This window comes from Siniperca chuatsi, linkage group LG18 (assembly GCF_020085105.1).
Source record: "Siniperca chuatsi isolate FFG_IHB_CAS linkage group LG18, ASM2008510v1, whole genome shotgun sequence".
NCBI lineage: Eukaryota > Metazoa > Chordata > Actinopteri > Centrarchiformes > Sinipercidae > Siniperca > Siniperca chuatsi.
The window spans coordinates 21,466,540-21,492,057 of NC_058059.1; the positions used below are offsets into that span (position 1 = coordinate 21,466,540).

A 25,518-nucleotide genomic window follows, 5' to 3' on the forward strand; every position below is an offset into this window, starting at 1 on the left:
ATAAAAGATTGAAAAGCTCCTCCTACTTCTGCACACGACAACAAACATTTTATACAACGATACTGCCATAAACAGGCCCTTCAGTTCTGCACTTTGCAGAAAACAGAATATGGAAAGAAGAAAAAACGGTTATGCTCCAACCTGAGAGATGGGTTCAGATGTTGCTTCCTGGACAGCGCTGACAGGTTCTTCTGCTGGCTGCTGTCGCTCGTCTTCCTCAGACTCCACCTCCTCGGACTCTTCCTCCTCAGATGCATTTTCGACCTTCTCCCCATTTATGTTTGCTACCTCTTTAGACTGTGGGACAAGAAAGGACGAGAGATGATCATAATCTAAATCAATGCTGTAAAACATACTTTTGTGTTGAAACCGAAATGCGTCCATAGCACCGAGTATCAAAAACTGACAAGTACCGAAATCTGGCATCAAATGTCTGGTGAGATTCGAAAACGTGTTTACTCTGATCAGATAGTTCCTGATTCAAATAAAATTTTTTGCCAGTTTTAGACTGTATTTTACGTAGGTCAAGTTCTTGTACGGCTGCTTGTGTTTACTTTAGCTTCGTTTTTTAAGAATAATATGACTATTTCTCTTCATGTTTGGACTGTCTTGGATTAAACGTCAGTGTTAGTTTGGGTACCAAATCTCAGGTATCGGCACTAGTATCGAAACATTTAAAACGATACTTAGCCCCATCTGTTACATCTTTTGCTGACATTCAAGAACAGTTTGCAAAACGTGGAAGAGTAGAATGTGTTTAAATATTAATAATTACGTGCTTTTACCTCAGAGACTCAATACTGAATGTAGAAAGGTGGTAGACTTATAAAAAGATTATGTGTAATAAGCGTGTGCACTTTTAAACCTGCTAAATGAAGTGATTTTGATTTGTTTGTTCCAAAATGAGATGTCAGCCAAGTGGCTAAATGAAGGCATCCCTTTATTTGTATTTGTTTTGTTTGTTTTAATAAATGTGAGGAGCACAGACCTCCAGGCTCTTGGCAGAGTGTTGTAATTCCTTAAACATTTCCAGCACAGTTCTCTGCTTAAGCACTTTGGTTTTCTTCTTGGGAACCAGACTGTATGTTCCCATCCTCCTCTTCTTCTTACGGGATGACAACCCTCCTGAGTAAGAGCCTACAACACACAAATTTACAGCAAAACTGTCAATAGAGATGATGCTCAGAAGCCTGTACTACAAAGCGAGGTAACTGGCTTATCCAGGTACAGGAGTAACTTTGTGAGGTTGGGTGTAACTTTGTGCTTTAGGGAGCAGATCTTAATTCATTAACGGTTCAGTTTCAGAGATGTAGCCCATGAGTATAATTGAATTATTCCAATTGTTTTCACATATTTAGATTATAGACTATTTTACATGTCCAAAGAACACAGAGCCTGGGGAGGGGGTAATAACCCGAGAAGAAACTCAATCGAAATCATTATGTTTTCTTCTGAATAAGCCCAATTCACGGCACGGTCTCTACAGTCCAGATGCATGATAATATGGTGACTGTGGGCTAAAATCACGAGTATTTCCTTATTGCTAAATCAGATTGCAAAGTAGCCTGTAATTGATTAGGGTTTCCACTGCAGGCACAATACACAGCAAGCGGCGTTGTCTGTGTGATGCAGCCTTGCAAAGTGAAGCGATGTAGTTCCTTGACCAAAAAACACTATTTTTTAGGGTTTTTCTCTCGTAAATCTATGACTATAATGTCAGAGAATATTCAAGTTTTTTGACTTGTAAAGTTGTGGTTTTATTCTCGTAAAATGTACCACTTGGAAATTCTGAGGTTTTTTTTAATTTGATCATTACCCCTCTCCCCCAGCTCTGTATTTTTTTAAACCTACAATGGCCCTAATACGTCGTCGTGCCTTTACATCTCAATCATATTACAAATAAGAGTCCATGAGACGAAATAGAGAACATACGACAAGAACACTGTAACGTTACTTAAGAATTCACTCTGTCTGCAATGTGCTACGTTGTTAGATTTGGCCGATAGCGTTTCTTTAAACTCCTCATATCCTGCCATTATCAGAGTGCATTCTTCTGGGGAAAAATACGGAGCATGAGCCATTATGAAAAAACTCTGCCTGCGTTGCTGAACACGCCCCTTTTATGTGAACGTGCGCATCTTATTGACCTTCATAGTACCGTTGAACACCAATCGAGTTTGTCAACCCTGACTTCCCTTAATAACCCTGAGTTATATCTGAGTAGGTTAAACTCCCTTCGTAGTACAGGCCTCTGTTCTAATCCACTGATTACTTTTCTCTGAAACCCAAGAACAGTGTCAGTTTTTCTGTTACTGGAATCTGTCTGACCTAGTTGGAGCCTGGATGGAGCTGGAGAAGTCGGAGGAGCCGGATGAGCCGCAGGTGATGCAGGAGCAGCAGGAGCTTCAGGAGCTTCGGGAGCCGCGGGTGCTGGTGAAGCTGTTCGTGCTGAAGCTTGCGTATCCGGTGGACTCTGAGGTAGATGGTTCTGAGCGGAGGACTGCTGCAAAGATTTCAGCACGTCATCTGTTACACGAGTCTCCATTTTCTCCATTTTGGCACTCTTCGCTTCTCTTAATTCCCTGTTAAGAAGCTGTAGGTGACAAGAACCATAAGCATTTATGATCACTGTGTTACCAAATGAAGTCTTTTGTTACTGGGAAGGCTCATTGTTTTCTTTTTGACCTATTTACACCACAAAATACCCAGATTCGTTTCTTTAAAAAAAAAAAGAAAATATTAATTTGATTTTCACCCAGATTTTATGTCCACATGATTGTATGTCCTGCTGCAAGAAGACACTGATCACTGTGCTTAAGAGTAAACAAGGTCCTCTAGCGACAAGCACAGCTCAGAAAATCCTCCATTTATGGAAAGTAGTACAGGGCGAACATTTTTTATTATTGTTTTGTATTAATTGTATTCTGATAATATCAACATATTGTGTTATTGTTTTGCCAATGAATATTTCCAAGCAAATACTCATAAAACATTTTTAAACATTCAGTGAGTTTCGTCTGATGTAATGGAACACAGTTCAATGCATTAAGCAACAATTTCATCATTTTATGTGTGATTTTGCATACATTTGTCTCACCAACACTGTATGGCCAAAAGTATGTGGACACACTATGTACTTCTGATTTGGGGCCGTTTCTCATGGTTTGGGCCCCTTAGTTCTGGTTGAGGGAAATCTTATGCTACAGCATACAATGATATTTTAGACAACAGTGTTCTTCCAAATTTGTGGCAACAATTTGGAGGAGACCCTTTCCTGTTTCAACGTGACAATGCCCTCGTGCACAAAGCCGGGTCCATAAAGAAATGGTTTTCCCCATTGTGTGGAAGATCTTGACTGGGTGCACAGAGCCCTGACCTCAACCCCATCCAACACCTTTGAGATGAACTGGAACACTGACTGTGAGCCAGGCCTTATCACCCAACATCGGTGTTGGACCTCACTAATGCTTTGGTGGCTGACTGGGAGCAAATCCCTGCAAGCCAGGTTCCAACATCTTGTGGAAAGTCTTCCTAGAAGAGTGAAGGCTGTTATAGCAGCACATTAATGCCCATGGTTTGGAATGACATGTTCAATTATCGCATATGGGCTTAATGTCCGTTTGTCCACATACTTTGTTCAGTTGTCCATATACTTTTGTCATTAAGTGATTACTGATATTGGAAAAATACTATTATTTATCTTGTGATAATGATTTCAACTATATCACCCTAATAGAACGTAATGGGGGAAAAAATGGGCAGAAAACACTAATGAGCTGCTGATAATGCACCAGATTCTGATGGTTTACCTTCTGTGCTGGGCTGACAGCAGGTCTGGACATGGTCTTGCGCGCTCTGTGTATCATGATGGGTGCTGGAGCTGGGGCAGGAGACAAGGCTGTGCCATTTTTAGAGTCTGGTGTCCCCTGTCCCGTTGTAGTCCCTGTACTGGGGTCAGTCCTTAGTACACCTGAGCTCTGTGCACACCCAGACGCCAAGGCAGGGAGGGGTTTGGCCGTGTGTCCCCCTGTCGGTGAGCCTGAAGACAACCAGTTAGTCCTGTGAGGGGAAACTCCCAAACCTGGCGGCGCTGCAGAGCAGCCTTCCTGCTGCTGCTTAGTGAGAATGAATCCATTGCTTCCAGTAACAGAACCGTGCGGGGGCTCCGTGTCTGCCATACCATTTTCGTTTACCAACATTAAAGTCTTGCTGTTGCCTGTTGCAGAACCGTTCGTCGGGCTCTTGTGCCTTGTGTCATCACATTCGGTGCCGTTTAGCATTGCCTCTTCTGCAGGGGAAGAGGCCAGTCTGGCTGCTACCTCTTTGTCTCTATCTATGTCGGACGAAACGAAAACAAAGAAAGAATGCAAACTACGATGTAAACAGGTCATTTTCATAAATTAAGTGCTTTCAAGTTTAATTTGACTAATACCTATCTTTTCCTCTCCGTTGCTTGCTGCATCGAGTTCCTCCTTCTTTGTGGATGCACCCTTATCCACGCTGCCCTTGGTTAGACCAGCAGGCTGATGAAAAAAGAACACACATGTCAGGGAAAATCTAATTTAGAGCTCCAGCTAACAATTATTTTATTTTCACTATCAATCAATCTGTGGATAATATTTTCAACTAATCGGTTAGTTGAAATCACAAGTTCCCAAAGCCCAGGGTAGCCTCTTTAAAAGTGCTTGTTTTGTCTAAACAACAGTCCAAAACCCAAAGATATTCAATTTACATATCAGCACAGAAACGATTAATTGAATTAATTGATAAGTTGATCGACAGAAAGTTAATCGCTAACAATTTTCATAATCGATTAATTGTTTAGGTCATTTATCGAGCAAAAATACCAAACATTCTCTGTGAGGACTTGCTGCTTTTGTCTGTTCTATATCATTGTAAACTGAAAATTGTGGTTTTAGATTTTTGATCTGCCAAAACTATTTTAAGACTAAATGATCACTTTACTAGTGGGAAAAAATTGTTGTCAGATTGACTGTTAGTAAAAATAACTGTTGCGGCCCTAAATGATATAAAACTGAGAAAAACAGCAGAATGTTTGCTTAGTCTTGCTTGATTATCAAAATTGCTGTTGATTCCTTTTCTACTGACTGACGAAACCAATTAATTCACAAATTTCTGATCTTTAAAAATAATCTAGGTCCAAGCATGAGTGTCTGAATGAAACCATCTTGCGTTTATGCTCTGAATGCTGTGTAAAAACCTCTTTGTGCTTTTCAGTAATGTGTCTTTGTCAGAATCAAAGACTACAGAATAAGCCAAGAGAATGAGGGCAGCCCCCATGTACTTTCATTGTCTTTCTTCTCTCTTTCTATGCAACAACCAACCAGCAGAGCAGTAGATGCACTGCCGGAGCTTCTTTCCAGACCGTCTTTATATCTCACAGGAGGAAGCAGTTGAAGAGGCAACACCAGGAAATGTAAACCCTGTCTCTTCCTCCTGAGCAGACCATCAAACTCGTGCTCAGTCTGGGAAAATGGGCCCAAGGAAACAAGAGAGGCCCAAAAGCAAAACATCATGAATCCACACCCTTCACACTTAGGCAACTTTTTAGATCAAATGTCAAAGGAAAGTGGACCTAGGTCATTTTGTCCTCGAAGAGCAGCATACCTAGGACTTAACAGGTTATGCGAGACTCATACCAAGCAGTATAAAGGTAGATATACAGACACTTGCTGATTGGGGCCGGGGTCATATCTAGTGAGTAGTAAAAAGCAGGTACTGAAACTGATTGTCCCAAGAAAGCACAGGAAACATTTTTTTCTCCAAACTAAACCAATCCTAAGACCTGCAGGAGACAGAGACCACTGAAAGCTTCATTTTGACAAACTGATTCAACCAGCTCAGTTCTCCTCTCCAAGGGCTCTGACAGTCAAATCCTCAGATTTAACAAGACAGCATGCGTCCTGAAACCTGCATACAACCGAGACACCATCTGAATGAGCCGTCAGGACAGATTTCCCAAATCATTCTCCAAACGTGTGCTCCTGAGTCCCTGAGACGAACACGAACATGCACCTTATCAAACAGCAACAAGGTCAGGCCAAGAGTCGGGCTGTGAGCGCAAAACCTGAGGGTGTTTCCCAAAGAACATCTAGTCTGGGACAATCCTCTGTGGTGTATGATCTCAAGGAATCTAGTGAGCATGTGTGAGGGTGATGAGAAGAAGAATCCTTCAGTTCCTATTTTTTCATGGATTGAGGAAAGCCAGTTACAGAAAGAACACCAGCCTCATCCCTCCCCCTAGTGGTGGAAAGTGGAACATACACACTGGAGACAGAAAGGAGAGGGGGGGAAGGGAGGCAGAAAAGGCTGTCTGCAGATCTCCGCCATTTCACAACCAGATTGTTTACTGACACAACGCGGCCATTGCAGCAGTTTTCCACTAGATGGGGAATGTAGAGGTCTGGAGGCTCGTGGATAGGGATATGAGGGCTGCTGAAAGAAGCTCCAAATGTGAAGCCAAGGTTCTGAGTGCTGATCAGGAACCTTAAGTTGCATATTAAAAATGGAAAGATGTTAGAATAGACCAAAGCTTCAACCATGGCTCCAAAAATAATGCTCCAATGGTTCAGAGTTAGATCGGACATTTTATTTTAGAACTGAAAATAAGCTTAGTAATTATTAGAAATAAGCTCTTAATAGATTATATCTAATATTTCTAATGCCATAAAATATTCTAATGCATCAATCCTTCACTGTCCCTAAAACATAATGTGAACCTGGTATGTGACAAGGCCTGGACGATTGCACTGATGTGATCTGTCTTCAAATCCACTGCAGGAGGCCTGTAAACAAGTAAGAGCTACCTAAACACAAAGCACAAACACATTACACAATCAGCTGTTAGGCTGCCAATGACAAGGTGCGCAACGCCTTGAGACAAATTAGATAAAATGATGAAAATGTACTGCATTTCACACAGCCTAAGAAAACAATGGATGAGTTGCCTTCCTGGCCTCCTAAAGCAGCGATTCCAACATTTTTGGCATATGAGCCCTTAAAATAAAACAGCATCTACTTGTGAACCCTCTTCTATGGGCTGCAAGCTGTTAGACCGAAGAGTGAATTTCCCCTTCTCAGATTGTTTTGTTTGAATAACTTTGAGGCCTGAAGAGGTGAAACTATACAGTATCTCACAAGGAAAAAAAAGCAACGATTGGAGAAAAGTCCAAAAAATACAGCAAATGCAGCAGAAATGTTCTTTCAAAGTCTCAATTTATCTTGCAGCTCCTCCAACTGTCCCAACCTCAAGATTGGGAACCACTGTTCTAAAGAAAGAAAGTTCAAAATTCTTGATTTTGCATATTCTCAAAACAAAAAGTATGGGGCTCCCAGGTGGCCTCATGATCTGACACACTGACCAACAATCAGAACGACCCAAAACATACTTTTTAAAAATCACTAAATATCTGTGACTGTTTTACATAAACCCTAAATAAACCAATAGACAATAATTTACCTGTCCAGTGACTAATTGCGCAAACTCACTGACGAAGAAATGCAAGGTCTGACCCTCAGCCAGAAAGCTGCGAGGAAGATCAAACCATGCTGCTAGTAAACACAGAAGCTAACATGCATCCTTTAGACTGATAAGCAGTTACTGCAGCCCTGTGTTCCAGTATGATCACATAGCCTAGGCTGCACATACATCCAGTCCCCAGGGACCTCATTATATTTGACCATAAGGGATACGCTGAGAGCAAAGAGCAGAAGGGATAAAATAAAAAAGGTGTGACAAACGGAGGTTGGATCTGAGATTATAAAATCTTAAAGTAGTTTCCAGATCTTGAGGAGGTCAGACCTTCAGTTCCATGTATCGAGTGACATCATATTTCCTGTGCTGTGATTGCTCGAAATACAGCTGTTGTGCTAATCCATGAGGAGCTCTCTCCAACAGGATCCAACACACCACACTCAAATCTCTCTTTGATACAGCAGCACTCATACCAAAAAAACTAAACAAAACACAAAACACTGGTCCTCGAGATTAAGTCCTCAATTTCAGGAATCAAGAGCAATCGGTTGCTGATAAAGCTGCAGCAAATGTCTCGAGAAGCACATCTTACAAACCATCTCAACGAGAAGACAGCAAGAGCTCAGACCAATTGATTATAACTTTACTATGGCTAAAAGGAACTGAGAAGCAAGACTATGCAAGTCCTCAGACCATTCAAAACAAGCCAAGGGTATAGAGTATAAAGCTAACATGTCTTTTCCCTTGTGTGCCTCCAGGAAGCATCATACCTGCTTTCTTCTCATGGCCTCCATTGAGAAGAAGAAGGCGTCAGAGAGGGAGTGTGTGAGGAAGAGTGTGTGTGTGCACGCAAAAGAGAGAGAGAGGGGGGGAGGACAGAGAGAGGGAGAGAGAGCAAGAATGTGTCGAACAGATTGTTCCTCTTTTCCTTGTCTTTCCCCGCATGCACATTCACCTCGCCGGTCATGTGACCTGGTGGCTCCCTCTGTCGGTCCTCCTCTTCAAAGGGTCTCCACAGAGCATGCTCAGTCAGTTCAAACTGTAACACCACTCCATTTCTTTAAACTGGAAGACCTCATCGCAAAGATATCCACAGGAACAGACTCACCTTACAAATACTATATACCCAATAAGACTGGAGAAATACATTTAAAAATCCCACATAACATATACCCTATGAATGTTTATATCTCACACTTCATGCTAAAATTTATGTCAATTGTAGTTTTAGAAAAATTAGCCAGAATCACTCATTTTCCTTTAATATTGTCATTCTGTTTCTCCATATTGTTACTGCTACTTCCTTCTACCATTATTACTTCAGTTTTTTTGGTGATGTTGCTTTCTGTTTCTTTTTTTCTTTTTGTCTTTTTCTTCTTGTGTGTGTACAATGAAAATAGATTTTGGTCAATCAAGTTTGGGGGGGAAAGGGCTTCATAGCCGGTGTGTATACACAGCCACTTTAGGAGGCCCACCCATGGATGTATAATAAGAACATCCATGAGACCAACAGAAGGAGGAGGGGAAAAAATGGTAAAAGAGTAAAATTCCAGGAAGCAAAGCAGATGTCAGTGAGGAGCCTGAGGAGCCAAGCGTTTTCAATCGTGGACATCAGGCCACATCCGAAGCTCTCAAAAGGAGAGTCTTTTATCTCCACTGAGCCTTGGGCCAGCGAAGGCAGCAAAAAGCAACGCTGCCAGGCAATGCAACAGATATTAAGTCACAGAAATCAAGTAACAGACCGAGCTGCCATTGAGGATAAAAGCCTGAAAAAAAGTTCCAAAAGCAACCACGAAAGGACCAGACCAGATAAACTTAAGCATGTTGTGCTCAGTACAAACTCCGTGAATAGAAACGTACAATAAGCCTACCAACTTAGCATAATGCATCTTTACAGAGGCTTTCTATTGTTGTCAGGTCTTTGTACTTTATGTGGTCTTTTCTGTATTTGGTCTACATTCAAGTTTATTTTCACATCAATTCTTAGTTAGGGCTACAACTAATACCCTTTTTGCTTAATTAATGACTAAAACAATTAATTGATAATCAGAATAGTAGAGATTTGTCACGTTGCAAATTGAAATGTGTTTTCTCCTCAGGGGACAACTCAGACACGTAGGAATGCAGATGCAGAGATGTCGGTGGCTTCTCCTGTTTCACGACTTAACAATGACAACAATCTAGTCCTGACATACAGGCTCAGGTTTATCAACTCTCAGGACTCCATGCACGAAAAAGGAGGGAATGAGTTCTTCCCCCCAACCATGGCAGAGTTGCAAGAAAGTAAATATACAGAAAGTCAGATACTGTATACAAGAGAGGTGAAAAGCCAACATGGTAGGTAAAGAAAAATGTACAGTACAGTTCAACACGAACAGTTAGTTCATTATGAGCTGTGCAACACCCACAAGACATAAAAGGATGCCGTCCATTAGCAAAGAACAATTTAACTCAAAGAGGAGCTTATTGCCAACTGACAAAGCATCATCCTGTATCCAACAAAACCCAGAGCCTGCAACACTGTAATGTGAAACTCATTTTAACTACAGCATAACAAATGTTTGTGCCCATTTGAGCAGAAGTCAAGGTTTATATGCACTGTAACAATGTCGATGTGCATCACGATTGTACAGATTTAAACTGACACAATGAAGAGACAGACCAGACGTCTTACCTCATGGCAAATGACAAGGCCTACACTCTTTGTAGAATTTTTTAGCCACGCTACCAGTATGACACTAGGACTGTGGTCCACAATGAAATACGTCAACAAATATTGGATGGATTGCCATGACATTTTGCTAAGACATTCATGGTCCCCAGAGGATGAAGCCTGTTGATTTTGGTGATCCCCTGACGTTCCTCCACCGCCACCATGAGTTTGACACATTTTGTTTAGAGTGAAGTGTCCCAACAACTATTGGATGGAATGCCATAAAATGTGGCTCAGACATCCATGTCCCCCTCAGGATGAATTTCAGTTTGTCCAATACTCTGGTTTATGACCATAAACTAATGACATTCCCATCAGCCTAAGCTGCAATTTGTGGTGACTGCTAATAATTAAAATGTAAGTATGCTAACACGCTACACTAAGATGTTGAACGTGGTAAACATTACCCTCTAAACATCAGCATGTTAGCATGGTCATTATGAACATGTTAACATGCTGATGTTACCATTTAGCACAAAGCACTGCTGTGTCCAGTCTCACAGAGCCACTAGCATGGCTGTACACTCAGTTGTGTTTTTTAATCTGTTTTTTAGCTTTTCACTTTATAAAGTATGTATTCTCAGTTAAAGAAGAGTAGAGTTGTACCTTCTTCTTGTTACTTTGGCTGTATACTATAGGTTCGACCCTGGGTACTATACAGTACCCTTTGTTGCTAAGCTGTTCCTGTCTCTGGTTGTTTGTTTTGATACCAGAACTGTCACTAGAACACCGTTACTGGGGTTGGATGTCAATACTAGCGCAGTATCCCTGATAATCTGACTGGATTGCCATTTCATTTCACTTCATTCATTCAGCCTGACATTGTGTTTGTGTCAGCCCATTTCTTGTTGGGAGGGGGGTTATTTTGTTCTCTTTTGCCCTAACCAATCAGAAGCAAGTGAATTCTCCAACCTGCTGACATCATCGTCCATTAACACAGAAGCTGCAGGAGCAGTTGCTGGGACCAGTTAACTTAACATTTTTCATACTGGTCAAAGAAATGTCGATTTAAGAATTGTTATTTCTGTTAGTCAATTTAGCTTTACAGCTGCTTCAATCTCATACATGCTAGTTAACATTTTCTGTCACTATAGCAGCTAGGTCATACCTGCCAACACTCCCGTTTTTCTCCCGAATTTCAAGGCCATCCCCCGGCGCCCTCCCGTTTTGTCGTTTCTCCCACGAAACTCCCGTAATTTGCATGGCCCTCAAATTTTATTAAGTTACCAGATCGTCAATCCACACACTACAGACAATATCATCCCAACCTGGCAACCCACACCCCGATCCAAGGGGCACGTGCGCAGGCAGACGGGTCAGCTAAGCTGTTGTCAAAATGTCAGGTCAGGACAGCGTCCCATCACCCATAGCTATGCAGGAACATGACGTACCCATTCTTACAGTAATACCACCTACCAAGCTCTGATTGGTGGAATGCTTTCTCCTTTCAACAGGCACCACACCTTTGAATCGCAGAACACATCAGAGATGTTGGCAGCGATTCAGAGTTCTGGAACCATGCTACAGATATGAGAGAGTTTCAGTACTGATACCAAAACAATGCTTCTTTTGATACCTTAAAGTGAGGAATAAATATGTTTTCCTACAAATCCCTTTTTTCATTTAGCAAAAGCCAAAGTTCTCAAAAGTTAAAATGTTGTCTTTGCCTCAAAACTAAATCTTAAAATGGAAAAAAAAATTATTTATAATCAGGATCACAGAATAGGCCTGAGGAAAGAAGAGAATGAATCTGACCATACATTCATTGCCAGCATTCAGCATTTGACAGTTTTCAATTATCTGTGCTGAAGACACATTTCTGTCCCAGGTGAGTGGGGATGGGACGATATACAATTTTATCGTGGATTGGGATAAAAAACACTCAAGATAAGTTGATTGTGGTGAATTTCCATTATCGGGATAATCGTGAATATCCTCACGAGTGACTTGAATAGCCCAATGCCAGTTGTTAAAAACTGATGCAATTGATGAAATTGTTGTCTGTACCATTTGACATCATGGTAGAGAAGTGAAAAATAGAGCCTGATTTAAAAAAAATACAGGTATTATCATGTAAGAAAGAACAGACACACAATGTTACTAGTTTTTATTATTTATTTATCCTTTATTTATGCAGACGGACCTTATTTAAGATTGTTTGATTGATAGTTTTTCACTAAAAAGGATGTTCACTAAAAAGATGTGTGAAATAAAAACATTTGTTTCTTTCTGTTAAGGTAAAGTGACTCCAGCATGTTTTATTGCCATTTTAAGAGTCTTAAGCATAATTTGATGATTATTAGGATAATATTGTGAATCAATAATAATCAGCAATTTTTTTTTCCAGGATAATGGTGACATGAAATTTTCATATCGTCCCATGCCTACCGCTGAGTATCCCTCCACTACATTACAGGAAAGAACATATAGTCCCAGCAAACACAAAAGAAATTTTCATGTGAAAAAGAACATAGATTTGGTAAATAGCTACTCTTTTGAATCACCATATTAGATTCAGCTGACGATTCGGATGTGGATTTGCATGGAGCAAAGATTGTGGATTTTGATGCCCCATTTCTTGCAATGGATTTGCACTGAGGCCACAGCCCTATAGCAACTACTGGCAAGATTGCCACAAAATCTGGTATGGATATTCATGGTCATCGGAATATGATTACTAGACATTTTGGTTAATCTCTATGAGTTTTTCTCTAGCATCACCACCTGGTCAAAACTTTCCCCTTTGACCATCACTTTTGTCAATGAAAAGTCTCAAATCCTAAAGGTCAGATCTCAGAAAAGGTTTATGGTCCCCAAGGAATGAAACTTTATGTTTTTGGTCATCCCATGACCTTTCCTCTGGCACCATTGTCAGGCCAGAATTTCCAACACATCAAAATCTAACGTGCAGATCGCCTTGAAATTTACTGAGCACATTCATGATGTAAAGGGGATTAACCTTTTTGAATTTAATGACCCCATGGCCTTACCTGTAGTGCCACCATCAGGACCAAATTTACATTTAACCCTACTACATTACCAGTAGTAGGGTTAAAAGTTGTAAGGTTGTGAAGAACACTGCCTCCTCTCAGGGCTACTAGCTGGGGCATCTTTTATGCCAAAGCTTTCAGTGCAGTTGCTTCAGAGTTTTGTTTGTCTTTTAAAAAGGTGACTATGACGCAAGTACAGTTTTCAGTATTTGCTGGTTGCAGGTCACTTCCCTTTATCGTCTCTATAACCTAGCCTACACAAACTACCCTCATGTTTTCAGCAATTTTGTGACTATACTCACTAGAGATGTCCCTCGAGTTTCTTTGGCCCCCATCCCGATCCAAGTCCTTTAATATTGGGAATCTGCCAATAGTGATCCGATACTTATTTATGCATCTGACACATCTGTCCTGATATGAATTAAAGCTTAACAGAGAGAATGTGACTCCTGAAACAGACGTGACGAGATCTGCTCATTTTACTAGAGAGGACTTATCACTCTGTTGGAGTTGTTGGAACTACAAAAACACTCAATTGTACAGTGGTGTTGCAGAGAGGAGGTTCTTCCTTCAAAAATGATCTTTGGCTGGGTACAGACACCGGATTCCAGAGAGCGCACAAACCTGACAACAGCTAAGTTTAATTTTGGCCCGTTATCACGTTACTGACAGAATTAACGTTAGCCTAATATGCTGCTACCTGATTATTTTTTTACACTGCTCTTTGCTCATAAGAAAGAAAGAAATAAAAGAGGATAAAAGAGGAGAAATAAAAAATCCAAGAACAGATTCCTTAACGTCCGTGTATTTAGCCATTCTAGTTCTCAGAATTCACAGAGACTCACACCAGTGCGGCCAAATATGTTTTTACATTTGCAGACTCTAATTTTCACTTGCATGTGTGAGCGAATGTCTGGCTCTTGTAAAGGTTAGAAGCTTTGTAACTAGCAGGCTGAGGTGGACAAAACACAGTGGAGTACAGTAACAAAATGACCGGCATTTGATCTGGTTTATTTTAGCCAATATCGATCCATTATATAATATGCCCGGATCAGATCAGGCCATCTCTAATAATGACTGACTCCTTCATGTTAAAAGGACCACTCCAGTGTTTCTGCATGTTTTACTCGGCTTGTCACTATGATGCACTGTATACCATATCATTCACTCGTGCTTTCAGTCCACTGAATTGCAATAGAAACAATAACTGGCAGGTAAACTAACTTGTCTTGATGACAGTAATGACAGAAACAACACAGTGCAGGTCTTTTAAGATGAAATGGGCTGTAGATTGGGTTATTTTCTTTGTCCGATCAGAGTTGGCTGAATGTCTTGTAAGGTTGTAACGCAAAAACCTGCCTTCATTAATGGTGAAGTCTTGATAACTCTAGCGGGTGTGTTTTCCATCTATATAGCAATGTGAAATTATAACCTCAATAATGACATACAAGGATCGATTTTTGGAATTTGTGAATTGATTCAGAATCGTAGAAGATAAGAATTGCAATTCTTACGTGAACTGATTCAAAATATTTGTGATAAATTGTCTGTCTGTTACACAGTCATGTCGCAGCACCATCATACCCATGCAACTCTAGGGAGGGGAGAGGACATGACATTAGCTGGGTGGTGTCTGTCACAAGGCCATTAATGGCCATTTTACCTCAACAATATAGCCTACTTCAGCTATAGGAGCCCAAAGCACTGCTTGACATTTAATCAAGCCTCTTCTCCTGCTGTGTCTCCTGCCTGAATGCACACACGAACTGAATACTGAATGAAACACATACATTCACACTGTACACTGAGTGACCAGGAAATTAGAAACAACACCTGTACGATGTACTGCAAAGCTATACAGGATCCCTGCAGTTAATACTAACCTACATCAAGCTAAAATCTATACCTTTTCGGATAAAATACGGTAATTATTGGTATGGTAAATTGTGTCATCTGCATGATGGAGTGTTATTAAACATTAAGGCTGGTAAGGTACATTTACTGTGAAAGGACTTGCTGTTAATATGCTGCTTATCAGCCTCTGGGTAGCAAATTGCTATCTATGTGAACAATGCAAATGAAGTCTGTTCACACTAGGGCTGTTGCACAGGAAGTAATGTTTTCCAGTTTTAGCACACATTTAAACTTCTATGATGGCTGATTCAAATAAACAGCAGGCTTTGACACAATCTTCTGCACAAAATATAAAAAAGTAGAATTTGCCAGAGAGGGGCAGCGACTAAGAATATCCCTGAAAGAAGAAGGTAAATATGGGTTCAGATGCCTAGATCTATGCATGAATGTTTGTATGAATGAAGAGAGAGAGACAGAGGAAAAACGGAAATCAGCAAAGTTATGACATTTTTTCTTGATAAATAGCTTAACATTTTAGGGTGATTCATTTTCAGTCAGTCGACTAATCTATTAATTGACTGTTTCAGCAGGACTAGTCATCCCGCCACTTCATTGTCACCAGACAATTTTTTTGGTAAAAAGTAGTTCCAGTGAAAGCGGATGATGGTGAGGTCAGTGGATTTCAGGGACATGGTTTCTAGAAAGACATGTAGCTGTTAAGTTTTTCAAATGTCATTTTTCAATGCTTTGAGCACAATGAAAATCCCTTCACCTCCACTGTATTTAGGAGGAGGCAGAATTTTTAGAGACAGATATCTAAAAATATCAACAGCTAAAACCAAAACTATCTGCAAGGCTAGATACCAAGCGGTATGTGGACGAATGGGTGAACTGACCCTTTGTGTGTGTGTGTCAAATGCATCAACATATATCACACAAGACAAAGTTATTAGTGCAAACGGAAGTGGCGGCATAGCTCAATGCCCCACACCTTTCTTTGCTACACCTCAAGATACTCTCAGCTCTGCTGAGCAGATATCATCTCAACGCTGTTTGAGCGACCTCTGCCGAACAAGACTGGATCCGATCTCTCAAAAAAGATAAAGAAACAAAGACTGAAGGTCTGATACATTTGCGCACTTCTGTGCCATTGTAGCCAAGCGATACGTTCAATCAGTCCATCTTTACTGATGAAACCTTAATAAAACAACAATGCAACTTGCTACAACCAGCCCTGGAATTGTTTATACCGACTGAAAGCCATGACAATAACTGCATATAGCTAACAAAGACAAGCCTGCACCGCGAGAACAATTCCTGATAAAAGTTTAATGGGAAAAAATAATCATATGAAGAGCCTCAAAGCCGGTTTTAGAGCTGGCGCCACATGTTTACAGTGGAGGTTGTAAGCAGCACTGCCAATGCTGCCTTCATTTGACTGCATCAATTATCATGTAGCTAACGTTAACAGACTGCACAGCATAAGGGAAGGTAACATTATCAGCCAAGTATTTAACCGTAATGTTCCAAATTACGTAGAGACTAGTCTCTTTCATTTAAAGATTATGTTAACTTCAAGAATCAGTTTTTTGTGGATTTGAGAAAGTGTGCAGTCTGCTAACTAGCACGGCTGCTAGCAGCTAGCTAAACAGCAGTGTACAAATTAGCCATCAGTGAGCCGGTGACAGACAATACAGCTAAAACCATGAATAATATCGGCCAAAAACGCATGCATATCTATCTGCAGTTTATTTTGAACCGCTAAAGCTGGACAGAAGCAGGACAGTGACGTGAGCCTGGACCATGTATGACCAAAATCCAGATCAGAGCCCACAACGCGCCCGGATGGATCATTCAGGTTCCGGGGCGCAGCATCTTCCTGCACATTCAATTGCCCTCCGGTCCAGCACAAAAGCAAGAGACTCCAGGCTAGCAGTGGGCAATTTACGACAAAACGACACCTCGACGCCGACAATTCGCCCGTTTACAGGGGGGGTTCTGGCAGCCGGGGCAGAACCCATTTTCCAAGGCCCGGAGTAAACAGTATGAAAGTAAAACAAGCTCGGCGGAGATAAAGCTCACACACTCACCTCGGGTCCAACCGAAGCCATGGTGCCTGGTCGTAAACTCCGCCCACTCGCGATTACGTCACATTTATTGATTTGCAGACGGCGTAATACCACACCTGGGAGTATGATTGTCAATAATATTGTTAATAATAATAATAATAATAACCCTTAGATAGTAAGATCTCAGAGAAGTGGACTATGTGATAACAGGAATGAATGCAATTAGAAAGTACAGAAGACAGCACAATAAGTAGCCTGACTACAGCATTATTCAAATGCAAACACAACCGCCACCAAATGAAAGACGCGATTGGAATCGGTTGCCAAACTGCAAAATGACTGACAGGTCTTCTAATCTAAGGATAACTGATGCTGTGAAAGGTGTTTTTTTAACATTTTTTAATTTTGGTAAACAAAGTAGTGAAATGGGACAATATTGTTGTGATCAGAACAAAACCCACTCCTCTGATCACTTTAGACATCAAAGTTGAGATCGAAATGGATTGACTGAAATTGAACAGGATGGATATTTACTTAGATATATATTTATCTTGCTCTATGAGACACCCACAGGCAAGGCAGGCAACTGCCTCAGGTCGTTAGGGGCCCCTGAGGGATGACAAACTTTATACTCCACAGCAATGTCTGAAAATGTGGCAACTGCAGTGACCGCAACCCCCCTCCCCCTTAAAAAAAAGAAATTAATTGAGTTGAGTGCCACACTCAACTAACTTGCTATCTAGCAGGCTGAAAGAAAATGAATAAGCTGAACAGTATTAAAACTTCACACAACCATTCAACCCCGGGCGATGTTACCGAAATTAACGTTGCCATTCCTAGAGTAGACCTTTCATATGGGACAATGGAGTGATTTGGAGGGGGGGAAACAGCTCACTGTTAGACAATAGCTTTTTCTGTAACTTAACTGATAAAAGCTGTGTCCGAGCTAAGAATGCTATGAAAGCTATGAAAGCTCCTCTAAAAAAGAAGATAATAAAACAAAGAAGGTTAGCTCCATGGTATAACCCCCAAACCCGCAAATTAAAGCAAACATCATGAAAACTTGAAAGGAAATGATAGTTTTAAAACATATAGGAAAGCCCTCTGTAATGCCAGAGCAGCTTACTACTCATCATTAATAAGAAAATACTAGGTTTCTTTTCAGCACTGAAGCCAGGCGGACAGAGAGTCATAGCTCTATTGAAACATGTATTCCTATAGCCCTCAGTAGTAACGACTTCATGAGTTTCTTCAATAATAAAATTTTAACTATTAGAGAAAAAATGAATCAAGTCCTGCCTTCAACCGGTACCGACTTATCTTCAAACACAGGAACCTTAGAAACAACTGTAAAACCTAATATATTTTGACTGCTTTGCTCGACCTTCTTCAAATAACTTTGATGATGAATTCATCTAAGCCATCAACCTGTCTCTTAGATCTAATTAAACTGCTTCTTAAAAATCCCACTCTATCTAACCTTCCCTTTCTCTTTAATATCCTTGAGAAAGCAGTCGCCAATCAGTTGTGTGACTTTCTAAATAACAATAGTTTATTTGGAAATTATCAGTCAGGATTTAAAGTGCATCATAGCACAGAGACAGCACTGGTAAAAATTACAAATGACCTTTTAATTGCATCAGACAATGGACTTGTCTGTACTTGTCTTGTTAGATCTTAGTGCTGCGTTCGACACCATTGATCATCACATCCTATTACAGAGACTGGAACATGTAATTGGCATTAAAGAAGCCGCTCTAAGTTGGTTTAAATCCTATCTATCAGATCGATCTCAGTTTGTACATGTTAACGGTGAGTCCTCTGTGCACGCCAAAGTTAGTCACGGAGTTCCACAAGGTTCTGTGCTTGGACCGATTCTATTCACCCTATATATGCTTCCTCTAGGCAATATTATTAGGAAACACTCCATAAACTTTCATTGTTATGCAGATGATACCCAATTATATCTATCGATCAAGCCAGATGAAACTAACCAGTTAGCTAAACTTCAAGCATGCCTTAAGGACATATAGACCTGGATGACCTGCAATTTTCTAATGTTAAACTCAGACAAAACTGAAGTTATTGTACGTGGCCCCAAACACCTCCGAGACACATTATCTAAAGATATAGTTACTCTAGATGGCATTGCCCTGGCCTCCAGCACCACCGTAAGGAACCTCAGAGTTATCTTTGATCAGGATTTATCAAGAACTCCCACATGAAACAAACTTCAAGGACTGCCTTCTTTCACCTATGCAACGTTGCAAAAATCAGGCACATCCTGTCTCAAAATTTAAAATCCTTCTCCTCACCTACAAAGCTCTTAATGGTCAGGCACCATTGTATCTTAAAGATCTCATAATACCTTATTACCCGGCTAGAACACTGCACTCCCAGGATGCAGGGTTACTTGTGGTTCCTACAGTCTCCAAAAGTAGAATGGGAGCCAGAGCTTTCAGTTATCAAGCTCCTCTCCTGTGGAAGCTGGTGACTGTGGAGGCCATTTGAGTACAGTGAACTCGTTGTCATGTTCAAAAAAACAGTTTCAGATCAGATGATCTGAATTGTGTGACATGGCGCGTTATCCTGCTGGAAGTAGCCATTAAAGATGGGTAGGCCCTGCACTGCGGTCATAAAGGGATGGACATGGCCAGCAACAATACTCAGGTAGGCTGTGGCATTTAAACGAAAGGGGCCCAAAGTGTGGCCAAGGAAATATCCCTCACACCATTACACCACCATCAGCAGCCTGAACCGTTGATACAAGGCAGGATGGAGCTTTATGCTTTCAATGTTGTTTACACCAAATTCTGACCCTACCATTTGAATGTCGCAGCAGAAATCGAGACTCATCACACCAGGCAAATTGTAGCCTCAGTTTCCTGTTCTTAGCTGACAGGAGTGGCACCTGGGTTGGTCCACTGCTGCTGTAGCCCATCTGCTTCAAGGTTTGATGTGTTGTGCGTTCAGAGATGCTCTTCTGCATACCTCAGTTGGTTATTTGAGTAACTGTAGCCTTTCTATCAGATCAAACCAGTCTGGCTATTCTCCTCTAACCTCTGCCATCAACAAGCCATTTTTGCCCAGAAAACTGGATATTTTCTCTTTTTCGGACTCTCTCTCTGTAAACCCTAGAGATGGTTGTGCTTGAGAATCCCAGTAGATCAGCAGTTTCTGAAATATTCAAACCAGCCAGTTAGGGATGCGAATATTTCTTCCACCACTGCTCACTGACTATGACCAGACCAGACCTCTCAGATGATCAGGTGGTGGTTTTCAGACAGTAATAGGATCCAGATCTGGGGAGAGGGTGCTTTTAGTTAGCTACTTTGGTCCTCTTCTCTGGAACAAACTGCCTGATGACGTGAGATCTGTCACAACTACGTCCACATTCAAGCAAGCAGCAAAACAAAGAAAACTGAATATTCTTCTATTTTCTATGATTAGTTACTCTACGTGTTTGTCTGTTTGTGCACGTGTCTGTATACGCGGTGGACGTGGGTTTGTATGTAAAGCACATTTGTAATTTGGCAACAGTCGTTAGAGGGCGCAAGCGCAGCAAATTAGATGTGAAGCACCTAAATCCAGAAGACGAAGAAGCATCATCCTGAACGGTCGGTAGGCATGGATGTGTCAGTACCGTATCCGGTAGTATCTTTGGTTCAGTTGTCCGGGAAACCCGCCATGTACGCTTCGTTCAAAACACTCATCTGAGGAGAGGCGCCTGTATCTTTACTTACATGTCTGACCTGTGGCGCGCTTAGTTAAAGGAGACAGATGACAAGCTAGCCGGCCGCGAGAATTTAGGAAACAAGAAGCTAGGTTAGCTTAAGTGGTGTCTAGCCACGGTTGAATCTTATAATTAGGCGAACGTTGGCTAAAATCCAACATGACCCAACAAGCTGCTGCTCTGCAGACCTACAACAATGAACTTGTCAAGTGTAAGTGACTTGTTTCCATGTCGATAACTAAGTTAATGGATTAGTAGTCATTGAAAATAATTTGATGCTAGTGATTAACTGCAGGTAAGTTAAACAACAGTTTTGGCGGCGACGTGTTTTCCCCCTTAGAGCACAAAGATACTTCAGTGTCTAACGTTAAACTAGAATAGGGAACACGTTTCCCTCTTGTCGGGATAGGTTTTGTATGTAAAGTCAACGTTGGCTCCAAACGAACTCACTTTCTAGTATTTTCGAAACAGTTGAGTCTGACGGGGCTAACGTTACAGACACCTGTGGTGTTACGGTTCTCTGTTCTGCTTGTAACTGTTCTAAATTAGTTTTTGACCTTCCAGCTGCTTTGACCAGCAAACAGGATAGTACTGTACAATCTGATTAACCTACACAGATTATGCTGTCTGTCACCTGGAAATCAGCCTTTAACCCTCCGCACACCACTTTAGTACGGACTAACAGCAATCATTTTTTTAATACCATGAGGAATTTTATTCTCTCTGTAACAAATGTGTTGATTTTTTTTTTTTTTTGCTCAGATAAGTTATGCAGACACACACACAACAAACATGTCATTTGCAATAAGCTTTTTATTTCATCAGTAATATTACAACACATTTGAGAGTGAACATTCAGTGACGTGAATTCTGGCTTCAGGATATTGAAAAAGCAGTCCAAAACCTCAAAGATATTTAGATTACAATGATATGAAACATAGAAAAGCAATTAATCTTCACATTTTGGAAGCTGGAACTAGACAGTATTTGTTATTTTTGCTTAACAAATAACGATCAGCCCATTATCCAAATAGTTGTCGATTATCTTATCTTATTATTCTTTTGTAGACTAATCCATTGTTCTGACTAATCATTTCACCACCAATTAAAATAATTTTATCTTCTAGTGATTTGGAAATGTGCATGCTATGCAGATGACACACAGTTGTACCTCCCTGTCAAGCCCATTGTCCTTAGTACGCTGAGTTCTCTGCAGGACTGCCTGTCTGATATAAAAAAACAACAAAAAAACTGGATGTTGATAAATTTTCTTCAGCTCAACTCAAATAAAACTGAAATCCTTGTTATTGGGCCTCAACGCATCACTAAACAAATACTGCCATCTACTGGTAACCTGTCACAACATATAAAGCCTGTTGCAAGAAATCTTGGTGACCTGTTTGATAGCAATTTATGTTTTGAGCAACATATTACTAAGCTTGTCCAATCATGTTTTTATCACCTCAGAAACATTGCAAAAATCCAAACAGTTGTGCATGCTTTTATCTCCTCACGCCTTGATTATTGTAACACGTCTTAATCAAAAAACTTTGAAACGACTGCAGACTGTACAGAACTCAGCTGCTAGGTTATTAACCAGGACCAAGAGGTTCGACCACATCACACCTGTTTTAGCCTCTTTACATTGGCTCCCTGTTTGTTTTAGGATTGATTTTAAGATCTTATTGATTACTTTTACGGCTCTTTATGGCCTGGCTCCAGACTATATTTTAGACCTTGTAATCCCTTATGAACCTTCATGTAGTTTAAAATCTTTGGGCAGGGGTCTTCTGTCTCTTCCTGAGTCCAGGTTGAAAACTAAGGAGGACAGAGCTTTTGCCATCAGGGCCCTGAGGCTCTGCAACAACTTGCCCAAAGAAATTAGGTCGTCTGAGTCAGTGTCTTCTTTTAAGTCTCTTCTCAAAACACATTTTTATCTGAAAGCATATCCTGATTTTACCTGAGTTGTCTGTTTTATTGGTTTTTATGTATTTTACCATTTCTCTCTCTGTGAAGCACTGTGTTTTGATAAGTGCTCTATAAATAAAGATTATTATTATTATTATTATTATTATAATAAATACTGAAATTTTCAGATTTGTATAAAGTAACAACCCCTTCATCACACAGGCACAGGATCACCTGTCACTGGCATAAGATGATCCAGTTAGGTTCTGGTTTAATAAACCTTTTTGGCTCCGTCAGGTATTGAAGATCTGTGCTCCAAGCGGGAGGAGTTGAACCGGCAGATCAAGCAGGAGGAAGAGGAGAAGGAACGACTGCAGCACGACATCCGCGTCCTCTCAGAGAAGCTGAGCAGAGTCAACGAGAGCCTGGCACAAAGACTCGCCGCCCGTGCCACTTTCGACCGCACCATCGCAGAGACCGAGGCTGCATACACCAAGGTGTGTGTGTTGACTGTCTAAAATATTGGTATTGTCCAGTAACATTGAAATATGTGAATTATGGGACACTTAATCTTTTGGACCATTTTAGCTCGCTGATGTGCCAAATTAATTTATTTGTTTTTTTAATTACAAAAAAATAGGTTAGAGGTTTTTTTTTTGTCCAGGAAATTTGGAATCAATAAGGGCTTGATTGACATGTTAATGAAAAGGGTTGAGTCCAAGACAATCCAGAAAACATTTATAAAAGCCTCTGTTTTCCCTTGGATTCACTTTTTTCTTTAAAAAAAATATTTTTCTGTCTGAAAATATAATTGTTTTTCTTTTCCACTTCAATGAAACTCGAGGCTTTATAATCTTTCAGTTTCCTATAGTAAAAGAAAATCCTAATTGTGTGAGGAATATAGCAGGGCCTCAAACCAACAGAAATATTGCAATCTTTATAAAATGTACATTTTGAAGTTAAGGGAAATAAGGTCTTTAAAAACGAACTCATTTGTCAGTTGTCCACTGTCATGTCCCCATGAATTTTCTAATTTTTACACCTTTTTATGTGTTTGTTGGATATGGCTCGTCAAGAGTAAAAAAAATATATATATATATATATATATATATATATATATATTGTTGCTAAATCACATCTATGGAGTATCGTAGTAATTCATGCAGGCACACAAGTCATATCATGTTGAAAGGAATGGTTTAAACTTTAACGTGAGTGTCCTGACTTATGTATGATGGATAATATAGCAGTATTCATGTTCAAGTTACCTGGTCGGTCAATGACCGATAATTTTGCTACATAGCTGGTATAAGACATTGATGAAGTGAGAAGATTAACAAGTACAACACTAGATGTTTCGTCATCTTTGCTGTAGATCAAGTGCAAAGAAAGTTGCAGATTTGCGAGTTGTCAAGGGATCTGATTCATGTATGAAAAAGTTTCTCATACCAGTAGTATAACTAGTAGCTATTGGTAAGTCTAGTGGAACCAGATATACAGTGATGGTGGTTGGATAACTGGGAGGGCCGTGGCATTCAGATGAAACTTCCCCAGTCAAGCCAGTTGGGCCAGCCATTGTAGTTTAGCCTACGCAGATACAAGGCCGTGTCAAGCCGCCAAGTATCTGCTCTTTGCTTAGGTGAGCACTGGATTTAAAGGCACCTTAAAGGTACATTAGGTCATGGCTACAGAATGGTGTCGCCTGTTCACTAGATTTATGACTGCACAGCCTGATAGCCACTACAGGGCCTAACAATTGGTCAAATACCATTTAACATAAATGCTGGGCTTCTGTAGGAATGCTCACGCAACTTGTGGCATATCAGAATCAGAATCAGAAATACTTTATTGATCCCCGAAGGGAAACTCTTTGTTACAGCAGCTTGCCTTTATGTCAGTGCACACAGGAGAAAGTACTAGCAAAAAATATAATACAATACACTATAAAAACAGGTCAGAAAATAAGTACCAGGTGGGTATAAGTATAAGATAAAATAAGTGTGAAATACCATATTTCACCATGTGTATTGTTCAGAATCAAACAGAAGAGCCACACACTGTACTGACAGCTCCCGTCAATTTTATTTGAGCAATGTTTCGATCTAACAAAGATCTTCGTCAGGCATTGTCAAATCATGTGTATTGTTAACAGGCCAATGAACTGACTCTGCTACCATTTTTTTTTTTTCTTTGGTTTGTACTTTATAGTCTGTGTTGCAACATCATGTTGTCTTTCTGCAGCAGTTTCGTCTCACACAGGCGCATCCCACTTACTGATGCTGAACTCCCTGAGCACTCACACTAATCACTGCAAACAAACACTCCAAAGCTGCTCTTATTAAGAAACAACAGTCAGCAGTGCCTGCCCCCCTTTTTAAATTACTTTGAGTACATACCACACTATCAGCTGTACTAGGTAATGTTTTTACTTTTTCTACTTTTTAGTATCTACAGTATATTTAATGATTTCTTTTTTTTTCCACCCATAGATCTTGGAGAGTTCCCAGTCTCTTCTGAGCGTCCTGAAGCAGGAGGCAGGAAACCTCAGTAAAGCCACAGAACCCCGGAGGAAGGAGCACTAATGGCAATGAAAGGTCACTAAACTTGCGTATTGACCACAACAGCACACATGACTCTGCACTTAACAGTTTATACTCCACTCTGGACTATTTGTAATATATTTGATTGATTTATTGTAAGTTCCTTATTCTAATAAATGTGTTTATCACTCCCATGAATCTTCCTTTTTGATCAAA

General features: G+C 40.5%; 2 protein-coding genes across 3 annotated transcripts in view; one reads left to right on the plus strand and one right to left on the minus strand.

Moving 5' to 3' along the window:
- The window catches only part of ehmt1b (euchromatic histone-lysine N-methyltransferase 1b), a 31,703-nt gene extending 14,492 nt beyond the window's left edge, over nucleotides 1-17,211 (minus strand). The window contains exons 1-6 of one of the 2 annotated variants that reach the window (XM_044173256.1): nucleotides 17,143-17,211; nucleotides 4,433-4,523; nucleotides 3,810-4,333; nucleotides 2,329-2,593; nucleotides 989-1,137; nucleotides 142-297 (exon numbers count right to left, since the gene is read on the minus strand). In XM_044173256.1, coding sequence (XP_044029191.1) covers nucleotides 142-297; nucleotides 989-1,137; nucleotides 2,329-2,593; nucleotides 3,810-4,333; nucleotides 4,433-4,523; nucleotides 17,143-17,163 — 1,206 coding nt within the window. In that variant the 5' untranslated portion in view covers nucleotides 17,164-17,211. Of the gene's footprint in view, nucleotides 1-141; nucleotides 298-988; nucleotides 1,138-2,328; nucleotides 2,594-3,809; nucleotides 4,334-4,432; nucleotides 4,524-8,265; nucleotides 8,305-17,142 lie in introns of those variants that run through there. The other variant, XM_044173255.1, reaches the window with a different exon arrangement.
- Nucleotides 17,212-20,705: 3,494 nt separating this feature from the next.
- ssna1 (Sjogren syndrome nuclear autoantigen 1) lies at nucleotides 20,706-25,500 on the plus strand. The gene is made up of 3 exons (XM_044175112.1): nucleotides 20,706-21,065; nucleotides 23,060-23,259; nucleotides 25,252-25,500. Exons 1-3 carry the CDS (start codon nucleotides 21,014-21,016, stop codon nucleotides 25,342-25,344), a joined length of 345 nt encoding a protein of 114 aa, XP_044031047.1. The 5' UTR covers nucleotides 20,706-21,013; the 3' UTR covers nucleotides 25,345-25,500.
- Nucleotides 25,501-25,518: the final 18 nt, after the last annotated feature.